At 38.2% G+C, this 10,210-nt stretch overlaps 3 protein-coding genes across 3 annotated transcripts; all 3 read left to right on the top strand.

The window, feature by feature from the left end:
* The first annotated feature begins 2,243 nt into the window (after positions 1-2,243).
* LOC135937579 (RCC1 and BTB domain-containing protein 2-like) lies at positions 2,244-3,354 on the top strand. Its single transcript, XM_065480736.1, has 5 exons — positions 2,244-2,408; positions 2,579-2,731; positions 2,801-3,033; positions 3,099-3,260; positions 3,334-3,354. The coding sequence occupies exons 1-5, from the start codon at positions 2,333-2,335 to the stop codon at positions 3,352-3,354; spliced, it is 645 nt and encodes a 214-aa protein (XP_065336808.1). The 5' UTR covers positions 2,244-2,332.
* A 141-nt stretch (positions 3,355-3,495) lies between these two features.
* On the top strand, positions 3,496-4,856 carry LOC135938057 (RCC1 and BTB domain-containing protein 1-like). Its single transcript, XM_065481560.1, has 7 exons — positions 3,496-3,745; positions 3,812-3,903; positions 3,962-4,140; positions 4,192-4,316; positions 4,366-4,463; positions 4,516-4,646; positions 4,706-4,856. The coding sequence occupies exons 1-7, from the start codon at positions 3,702-3,704 to the stop codon at positions 4,838-4,840; spliced, it is 804 nt and encodes a 267-aa protein (XP_065337632.1). The 5' UTR covers positions 3,496-3,701; the 3' UTR covers positions 4,841-4,856.
* Positions 4,857-7,253: 2,397 nt separating this feature from the next.
* On the top strand, positions 7,254-9,684 carry LOC135937578 (RCC1 and BTB domain-containing protein 1-like). Its single transcript, XM_065480735.1, has 10 exons — positions 7,254-7,326; positions 7,485-7,634; positions 7,692-7,867; positions 8,403-8,632; positions 8,685-8,776; positions 8,838-9,013; positions 9,071-9,195; positions 9,253-9,350; positions 9,427-9,542; positions 9,601-9,684. The coding sequence occupies exons 1-10, from the start codon at positions 7,254-7,256 to the stop codon at positions 9,682-9,684; spliced, it is 1,320 nt and encodes a 439-aa protein (XP_065336807.1).
* Positions 9,685-10,210: the final 526 nt, after the last annotated feature.

Genomic DNA, 10,210 nt, shown 5'->3' with positions numbered 1-10,210 from the left:
CAATTCTAGTGGTTACAACCTGAGATATGGAGGTGCAAAATTTACGAAATTTGAAAAATTCCATTTTTTTCGACTACGAAATTTCTAAAAAAATTCTTAATGAAATTTTTAGCAGTAATCGGCTCGCGCAGACCTCTACGTCTGCGGAAGTTTCCTCTAAATAATTTTAATTAAATTAAGGCTAATTTTATGTGGCCTGAAAATCAGAAATTGGCTCTCACTGTTTATAATTTGAACTTTTTTAATAATTCCTAATAAGCAGATTTTCCAGTTTTTGACGCTTCTATCAACTGGTGAAATTTAATTAGGCCAAACACTGACCCCTTTCGAAAATCAGCAAATTTTTAAAAATAAAAAAAATCTTTAAAGACTCAAAAGTACATTTTTAACTTCTCACTTTTCAACTTTCATTATTTTTCTCATCCCGGAAGCAATTAATTCTCCTCGTTTTAAAAATAAATATAAGAATCTATTAATCCATTAGAGAAAAACAAGTATACAACTTCAAAGGCAGGCGTCTGCGTCGCTTTGAAGTTGACAACCCGATTTATTTTAATACAAGTTTGCAAATCGAATCGGCCTGCTGACAAACTGCCGGCTGACGTCGTCGTCGACGAGCTGCTTTATTGGATTCCGATATAGCTAATTTTTCTTTTGAGCCGCCGCGACGCACACACACACTCACACTGCTCCGCCTATAATTTTGTTTAGTGCACGCGCGCCGTACGATGTACGACGACGCGCTTCAGCTATAAATTTGTATCAAAAGCATACCTCTGGAAATTCCATTAGAGAGGGACACAAAGGAGACGCTCGCCGACACACATAAAAGTGCGTGCGCGCGCTCTCAAAGTGTGCTATTTATTGTTTTCTCCGCCGCGCTGACACACTGCTGCTCTCGAGGTGACGCGCGCGTTCCTCCTGATCTGCAGCTCTCGCTCCCGCTATTGACGGCCCGCGCAGCCGAAGAGTGACGCAAAACGGAAAAATAGCTTTTAGTCGGCAGCAGGAACGACTTTTCTTTATCTCTTGGGAAAATATGACAAAAACAAACACACACACATTCTGCTCCAGAACAGAAAGAAGTGAAGTTAACAAAACACTGAAGGCTTACATAAAATTAAAAAAATAATATGATGCAAAACTGGCACAGGAAAATCTCAAGATAGTCGTTTTTGTTTATGATTGGCAGGACTATGATTTTGGTTTTCAGCACGTCCTGAAATCTTAAAATCAATAGTTTTTTTTTTTTTATTAAATACTGTATTTGACGAAGTTGCTGAGCCCACCAATTGATTCTTGATGGTCGAATTAGGTTAAGTGGAAATTTTACCGACCAAAAAGTCCAGCGCGATGTGGGAACCATTTTCCCGCCAAAACAATATCAACCTATTTGCGAGAAGTGCGCATGCGTCATAGCTGGCTGGATCTGACAAACAAGTCATTCCTACAGGCAGTCTCTCTGCAAGTGCTCAAACCAGCTCTGACACATGCGCAGTCCTCGCATTTAGGTTCATATTGTTTTGGCGGGAAAAAAGTTCGCACGTCGCGAAAAAATGCCCACCTTAACTAATTCGACCCTGAAGAATCGATTGGTGTGCACAGACACATCGTCAAAGACGGCCTTTAAAGACGGCCACGCTTTATAACCAACAACCAACAGCAAGAATTTCGTCCAACGACTAATGTCGCGAGAATAAAGTGAGGCTAGATTATGTAGTTTAGCACGGGTGCGGCTCTCGTAATGCGTACCTGCTCAATTTCTCTTACCCTGTGCCCTGCGCGTGAAAAGATTATACAGTTTTATATATTGTTGCGCTAAACTACTTTGAATTTTTCAATAAGGTCCACTTTTCCCGCCAGTTTGTAAGGTAAACAAACTGCTACTTGGCTGCGCGGCGGCGGCAGGAGCGGCTCAAAGAGTCAAAACTGTTGTTGCGGGATATACTTTTGACTCTTTTGAGTAGCTACATGTTTTGGAATCAAATTTTTAGTAGCTACGATCGATAACCTCTTCGAAAGGATAATTTTTCCTAATTCTGTACTATAGCAAGATCTATGAAAATTATTTTGGACCTATAGCAGATATTCAAAAAAGTACCGCGGTTAAAGAAGACCTCCTTCGTTGGTTGTGCTGCTGCATCCATGGATAGTGCTGCCACGGTGAGAAAGAGCAATTTAAAAATTAATCAAATGAGAAATCAGCTGCAACTGGTAGGCCTGGTGCCTGCCTGCCTGTGCCTGCCTGGTGAAGCCGACAAGACAGTCACTTTGCGTCGCGTGTGCGTTAAAATTTTGTCTTGATCCAAATCTTTGATCATCTTGGTTCGACATGTCCAAATTGCTAGCGAATTGGGGCTATTTTGGTTATCAGAAGAGTGAGATTCGAACTGCACTCGGCGTGTTTGGTAACAAAATAGTATATATATAATTATTTATACGGCATAATTGGTTATAAATTCACGAGCATCGTCTTTGTTTCGCGATTTAATATTCTTTTAAAACCGATTGGAAGAGAGAACAGCGATTTTAACCTCTTTTTTATTCTGATTCTCTTGTAATTTTCCCTCATTTTTAGGAGCATTATCCGGAGGAGAGGTAATTATTGTCCTCGAAAATGACGAGGTGCTTGCCTTCGGAGGAAACCATAAAGGGTGTCTAGGTGTTGGCAACGAACGTGAAGTGAAAGCGCTCAAGCGCATTGAAAGTTTGTGTGGGCAAGAAATCCAAGGTATAAATTAAATGCTAAAAATATTTGTTGATCTTATATTATGTGCAAAACTCAAATGATTTGTTACAGGTTTTGAATGTTCTGTGTACACTGGCAATGAAGGAGATGAAATCTGTCTGTTTGCAATTTCTGGATCTGGTTCCGTATTCTCTTGGGGACATAATGAAGATGGACAGCTTGGATTAGGAACCACAATATATACCAAAGTGCCCACCAAAATTTCAAGCTCTCTGGAGCAGAAAAGGGTTGTCCAAGTGGCCTGCAGTGGTGACCATACACTAGCGTTGACGTCGGAGGGAGAGGTGAAATTAAAATAATTTTTGTAACTTGAATAAATGATCTATTTTAATATCTTTCTGTGAATCAGGTATACGCTTTCGGTGTGAATGGTTTAGGTCAATTAGGTTTGGGTTCTACAGTCCACCACTTCTTGCTCCCACAGAGGGTTGGCGGACTGCTGGATGGGAAAATTGTAACCTCAGTGGCATGCCAAAATATTGCGTCTTTTGCACTACTGCAATCAGGAGAGGTATATTATTTCGATTATTTCCATACACCATTCCAATTTCAAAGTCATTAAAAATGCTCATTTCGATCATTAGATGAAATTTTCAAATTACTAAATAGAATGCAATACTTATTATTGATCATATGCGTTGCCTGAATTTATCTTAACTTTCTTAAAAATCGAAATTACTCTTAAAATTCCTGATAAAAAAAGCTATGGTTATTAATATTTTCTCTATCTTCATTGCTTAAGATTTTCGCTTGGGGTGCCAACACAAGTGACAGGTTGGGCTTATCTCCATCTTCTGACAAATGTAGTCCCAGCAAGGTGATCGGCTTGGAGGGAGTCGTGATTTCCAAAATTGTTTGTGGAGCTAGTTTCATACTTGCTTTATCGGACGACGGCAAAATTTACTCATGGGGAGAAAATCATAGAGGCCAGTTGGGAAATGGGACTGCCACGATGGCCAAGAGACCAACCATTGTTATTTCAACACAAATGGGAAAGTGAGACTCGCAAATCTGGGATGCTACTTTTAGCGTAACTAATGAACAAATTTAATCTTCACACAGGGTTAGAGAATTTGCTGCCACTCATTACTTTAGACACCCGTGCGCTGCAATCACTGAGGAAGACAAAGTTTTCATTTGGGGCAGTTGGAAAAGTAGATATTTAGTTCAATGAAATGCACTAAAACATAACAAAATTCAAATTAATTGCAGACAAAACATTTATGGCACCAATTCCCACTTCCTTCTCGTCGTTTGATGATGTTTTTGCTGATGCCTCTCCTCCAATGACCTACCAACGTTTTGAATTGAAAGAATTTATCACTACCAAAGTTGAGAGCAAGAAGAAAGACTCGGTGATTGAGCTTCTTCAAAAAGCGTTCGACAAACCTGTGAGATTTCAGTTTAATCTCCTAAAAAGTTTACTTTATCTTTTGCTTTAGGAAACTGCTGATGTTGCATTCATTGTTAAGGGGGAGAAAATCCACGTGCACAAGAATCTTTTGACCATCGGCAGCGAAGTTTTCAAGAATTTGTTCCTGGGCGATAGGAAGGAGAGTTGTAAAAAGTATTGAGGACACCTGTAATTTTACCATTTTAAATCATTTGAATTTCAGCGAGCAGATCATCGAGGATCACAGCTACGACGCCTTCTACGCGTTCCTCAAGTTCTTCTACACTGATCAAGTGGACTTAAAGCCTGAACTTGCTCTTGGTATAAAATGAATATTATTTATTTAGGGACTTGAATTTAATTTATTTTGCAGAAGTTTACTCCTTAGCCCATTTCTATCAGGTGACTGGTCTGATGGAAAAGTGCGAAAAGATCCTCAAATCTGGTCTGACAGTGCAAAACGCTGCTGCCGTTTACGAGAAGGCAATTTTGTTTGGAGCTGAGGTGAGAAATGATTTTTTGAAATAATTCAAAATTTTAATTATTAAAATTTCTGGTTTTAGGACCTGTGTGAGTTCTGCTTTGAATTTTGCAAGAAGCATTTGGTGTACGTCGTGAACAGTTTTGAGTCTGCAGAGACCAAGAGAGAGGTCGTCTTGGAAGTTTTCCGTCGGGCGGCCAATGAAAAGAAGAAATAAGTTTATCATTTATGGATTGCGCTCGTGTATATATTCAAAATATTCATTAAAAAGGTTTTTTCAATATAACTCCTATAGTTTTTTGCTTTACTAAACTTAATTGTTAAGTGAGTTGTGTGTACTGATTGAAACTAAATCCCATTTATGTTTTACAAGTAATTAGCTTGAAAGAATTGTTTAATTCGTATCTATTTTCACTACCTACAGTAATATCAACGCTTGTGATCGCGTCTTGTAAATTTTTGTGAAGACTAGTTAAAATTTATCCTTTTTAAAGAGCACACCCATGAAGTATTCGCAGCAAAGAAAATTGTTTAGTTTTATGTTGCCTTCCATTTACTATAGAGGTTCAAAAGTTTCATAATTATAGATCTTAACAGAAATAAGGAAAAATTGTTCTTTTGAGGAAGCTTTAGCTACTTATTACTAGCGGTGCGTGTCTATCCTCCATTGCTTCATTTGGATTAATATCGTCACAACCTCAGCGTCTACCTACCTGTAGCGTGAGATACATCCTGGCTGGAGCACAGTTTTAGATTATCTTCTCTAAGCGCAAGCAGGGCTTCATGTATTTTAGAGTAATGGCAAACCACTTTTTAGCTTGTAGATTTAATTTAAAATTAATATTCTTGCCTGTCATTTGGATTTTTTTTAATTTCAAAGTCGCAGAAAAACGTTTGATATCCTGGAAAAAGTTTCTTCCACGCTAAATGGAATTATTCATTTTTAAAAAATATGTTATTTTGAAAATCGAAAAAATTCACAAATCAATATTCATTAAGAAAACGCGAAAGAATTTTCAGTCCGAATAAATTAAAGCTGCGCACTCTCTCATTCAGGTCGCGCAGGAAAAGTTTGTAAAACTCGTATAATTCTTGTCGCCGATGAATCGCGCCAGCCTCTGGTGATCGCATCCACCGTCGGCTCTTCCACACAAGAGAAGCCTCTGCGAAAATATGAAAATGAACCATTAAATCATTCAAATGGCTAAACTGTAACCTACAGTTTCCATGATGGACGGCTCTGCGAAAAAAATCGGAAAAGCGAAATTATAGGAAAATTTCACACGTCCGGTGTTGGAGGGAATTTTTGATGGCCTAACTTGTAGTAGTTTTCATTTTTACTTGGTAAGACATCAAGCTATATTTTATTTATTTAATTTTTGCGGCAATTTTTTTAAATCGGCTTTTTCAGAAATAACATACAAATAAGCGCGATATTTTCTCGACGGTCATAGAGGCGCCCGAAAGCCTCTGATATATCAGCGGGGGCCAGATGTGCGATAAAATTGGTCCGCACACTGCGCTGATCCAAGATGGCGTCTGAATGTTGGAAACAAAAAGCTCTCTGGATTGCCGTGCGAGTGTCAAGAGTTTTTTTTACGATCCAAAAGACACAATTAGTACAAAACTAATGCAAATTGTGTCACAATATTGACGAAAACTTGCTTCTTTTTGCAATGGGACTACCAATAACGACCCGATTCCAACCATATTATATCTACAGAGATGGGAAGGTGAGGTTTTGTTTTAGCGCGACTTTTTAGTTTCTCTTCCGTATTTTGCACTCGTGGAGGAGCTGAAACTTTTGCATACGCAGGCGCGGCGCCACGGCAACCCTATTTTTTAGGTTTTCGCGATTTATTGGGAACTGCATTTTGTTATAGGCAAACTCCTGCATCGATTTTTGCTTAAATTCTTACTATTTGGACCCGCGAAACGGTCTACCAAATTCTCCCATGCTAGCCTCTCATGGGGAATTTTTTAAAATCGCGGCGTTTTAGCGGGGAATTACGGTATTAATTGTCTAAACCAACGGGTTGATGGTTTTTAAGTCTTGGTGTCTCAAATAAAAGATATTGGTGGGTACTTTTAACTGACCTACCCTAACGATCTTTTCTCTTGAGAACGCGGTTGGTTTCAAAGCAACTTTTAGCGATTTTTGCAGCGCCGCGCGCCGAACATTTTGACACTGAGTGATTTTTTTCGGCATTGTGAACATCCTCTCGGGATTTTCAGGTTTTATGAACGTAATGGCAATTAAACGCAGCACAATTACGTGCAGCGCGATGAACTCGACGGTTAAGCGACCGAAAACAAATAGAAAAATTAAAAAAGCATTATAATATTTTAGTTTCTAGTATGAAAACATATTTTTTAACATAAGTCATAGGATTCTAATAATATTACAAATACATAATTAAAATAAAATTTTGGAAAAATGTTATTAAATATTACTCATAATAGTTTTCAGTGCTGCCAGTGGTCATAGCTATAGATAGGTACGTGCTACTGTAAGGATAGAAAAAAGACATTAAGTATTAAGTCGGCTGGAATAGGAAAGATATAGACGCCTTGTGTGTGCGTTATAATTACCGAATTGATTAAACTCTTTTGGATCATCTTTGATCGCCATGTCTAAATTGCTATGGAAGTGGGCCAACTTTGGTTATCAGACGAAAGAGATCCGGACTGCAATCGTATTCGGTAAGTTAGTCGACTTTATTTCATTTATATTTTTACTTATTTTGCGTCGAATTATTATTGTTTGGATTTCTTATTTCTTGTACAACCGCTGATAGAATAAACAGTGATTTTTAACGCATTTTGCATGTTTTGTCATTGATCGTTTTCCTTAATTTCAGGAACAAACTCTGAAAACGTAATTATTGTCCTTGAAAATGACGAGGTGTTTGCCTTTGGAAAAAATCAAGATGGTTGTCTTGGAGTTGGCGATGAAGGTGAAGTGAAAGTGCTCAAGCGCATTGAAAATTTGTGTCAGCGGCGAATAGAAGGTATCAATTACATGTCAAAATATCAGTTGTTTTTAATTATGCGAAACTATGGCACAGGATTTGAATGTGCTACTGATGCTGATGGAAAATTCAGCATTTTTGCCATTTCTGCATCTGGTTCCGTATTCTCTTGGGGAGAAAACAGATTTGGGCAGCTTGGATTAGGAACCACTAGAGACACAAAAGTGCCCACCAAAATTTCAGGTTCTTTAAAGAACGAAAGTGTTGTCCAAGTGACTTGTGGCATTAAACATACACTGGCATTGACTTCAGAGGGAGAGGTGAAATTAAAATACAACTGCTCTATTTTATTCATCTTTCATAAATCCAGGTATACGCTTTCGGTCTGAATAATGCAGGTCAATTAGGTTTGGGCGGTATCACAAATAATCTAAAAGAGGAGTTGGATGACGACTGGCTTCCACGAAAAGTTGGCGGACTGCTGGAAGGGAAAATCGTAACCTCAGTTGCATGCCAAAATTATTCATCTTTTGCGCTTCTACAGTCAGGAGAGGTATTTATTTCCGTAAACCGTAAACCACCAGAGATTTGCGAAGTCTTTGAAAATACGGAAAATGCTCATTTTGAATACGAGGAAATATGTATATTACAAAATATATAGTATGCTATACTACTTAGGACTATAATGTAATGTTTACATTCACAAATATAATTGTCTTAAAATTACCCTATTTTAGTATATCATAATCATTCCTAATACAAAAAAACATATTTGTTAACATTTTTTGTATCTCTTATTTGTTTAAGATTTTCTCTTGGGGTTACAACACAACTTCATTTGCGGAAGGTAGTCCCTGCAAGGTGATCGGCCTGGAAGGAGTCGTGATTTCCAAAATCGTTTGTGGCGATCATTTCACTCTCGCTTTATCTGACGACGGAAAAATTTACTCATGGGGAGATAACTCTAAAGGCCAGTGTGGAAATGGGACCAACAAGTGTCTCACGAGTCCAACCATGATTTCTTCTGAGATGGGAAGGTGAAACAATAAAAGCTGGGAAATATTTGTTTTGACCTTTTTTGACATAAAGGATTAAAGACATTGCTGCCACTTTGTCCGCGAGCCTACCGTGCGCAGCGATCACTGAAAAGAACCAGGTGTACGTTTGGGGCAGGGTCAATGGTATAAATTTAGTTCAATGAAATGCTTTTATTAATTACCCCTTCAAATTATATAATTGCAGGCCAAATTATTAAGACTCCAGAGCTCACTTTCCACTCGTCGTTCGACGAAGTTTTTACTATTTTCTCTCCAAAGACCTACCAACATTTTCATTTGAAAGAATCGAAAATTACAAAAGATGGGAACAAGAGGCAAGGCTCGGTAATTGAGCGTTTTCAAAAAGCGTTCAACAAAGCTGTGAGAATTTTGTTTACCGTCTTAGAAAATTTCCTTTAACTCTTTTCTTGTTTTCAGGACACTGCTGACTTTGCATTCATTGTCGAGGGGAAGGAAATCCACGTTCACAAAAGTCTGTTGACAATTGGCAGCGACGTGTTTAAGAATAAATTCCTTGGTGATTGGGAGGACAGTTCCAAAAGGTATTAAGGGTTAGCAGTGTACCTTCATCGTGTTTATATGCCTTGATTTTCTTTCAGGGAACAGACCGTTGAGGATCACAGCTATGACGCTTTCTACGCGTTCCTCAAGTACTTCTACACTGACCAAGTTGATTTCTCGCTTGAACTTGCTCTTGGTAAAACATTAATAATCACATTTATTCAAATTATGATCATTAAAATCATTTTTGCAGAAGTTAACGCCATATATAGCCCACTTCTATCTGGTAACTGATCTTTTGGTCGAGTGCGAAAAGATTCTCAAATCTGGTTTGACAGTGCAAAACGTTGCTGCTGTTTACGAGAAGGCAATTTTGTTCGAGGCTAAGGTGCGAGAAATGATTCAAAATAATTCAAAATTTTTTAATGTTTAAATTACGGACGTAGGACCTGAGTGAGTTCTGCTTTAAGTTTTGCAGAAAGAATTTGGTTGATGTCGTGGACAATATTGAGTCTCAACAAGCAAGATAGAAGTCTTTCTTGGAAGTTTACCTCGCTTCGGGCGGCTAAATTGGGAGCTATTTTTATTAAAAGATACATATATTCACACTTGTCACAGTTTTCACTACATGATATGTAAAATATGTACCTATCACACTTGCGCGGGTGAGGAGTGAGGACTGTATGAGTGCAAGTATTCTGTGATATTAAATCAATCAACTTCTACCGCATTTTCTCGAATGTGACTATTTTGACACTGTGCCAAGCCGCCAAAGCAAATAACCAGCAAAGGTCTGTGATTTAATTATTTTGTATATGTCTGTTGCACACCTTTGGTGTCTAATAAATATTTTATCAAATTTAATGTACTTGTTGGAATCAAATTACTGTCGATTACCGGAACAGTTGCTTCTGCGCAACCGGGACACAGCTCCGTGACGTTACGAAAGAAACATTTACTTCTTTTGAGTGAACCATCAATATCAATTAACTTTTGGAACTCAATAGTAAAAGCACTTTTCCTGCGGTGCGTGCGTGCTAAGGCAATATAGTGATA

This window comes from Cloeon dipterum, chromosome 2, assembly GCF_949628265.1.
Source record: "Cloeon dipterum chromosome 2, ieCloDipt1.1, whole genome shotgun sequence".
Classification (NCBI taxonomy): domain Eukaryota; kingdom Metazoa; phylum Arthropoda; class Insecta; order Ephemeroptera; family Baetidae; genus Cloeon; species Cloeon dipterum.
Note: the sequence above shows the minus strand (reverse complement) of the source record. Positions and strands in the feature narration are given on the sequence as shown.

Excerpts from the sequence above, each read along its gene's own strand:
- LOC135937579 (XM_065480736.1), top strand. The coding sequence starts at position 2,333 with ATGTCCAAATTGCTAGCGAATTGGGGCTATTTTGGTTATCAGAAGAGT. Across the intron at positions 2,409-2,578 it reads AACTGCACTCGGCGTGTTTG|GAGCATTATCCGGAGGAGAG; the intron begins GTAACAAAATAG and ends CCTCATTTTTAG. Across the intron at positions 2,732-2,800 it reads GTGTGGGCAAGAAATCCAAG|GTTTTGAATGTTCTGTGTAC; the intron begins GTATAAATTAAA and ends GATTTGTTACAG.
- LOC135938057 (XM_065481560.1), top strand. The coding sequence starts at position 3,702 with ATGGCCAAGAGACCAACCATTGTTATTTCAACACAAATGGGAAA. Across the intron at positions 3,904-3,961 it reads CATTTGGGGCAGTTGGAAAA|ACAAAACATTTATGGCACCA; the intron begins GTAGATATTTAG and ends AATTAATTGCAG. Across the intron at positions 4,141-4,191 it reads AAAAAGCGTTCGACAAACCT|GAAACTGCTGATGTTGCATT; the intron begins GTGAGATTTCAG and ends CTTTTGCTTTAG.
- LOC135937578 (XM_065480735.1), top strand. The coding sequence starts at position 7,254 with ATGTCTAAATTGCTATGGAAGTGGGCCAACTTTGGTTATCAGACGAAA. Across the intron at positions 9,351-9,426 it reads CTCGCTTGAACTTGCTCTTG|CCCACTTCTATCTGGTAACT; the intron begins GTAAAACATTAA and ends CGCCATATATAG. Across the intron at positions 9,543-9,600 it reads CAATTTTGTTCGAGGCTAAG|GACCTGAGTGAGTTCTGCTT; the intron begins GTGCGAGAAATG and ends TTACGGACGTAG.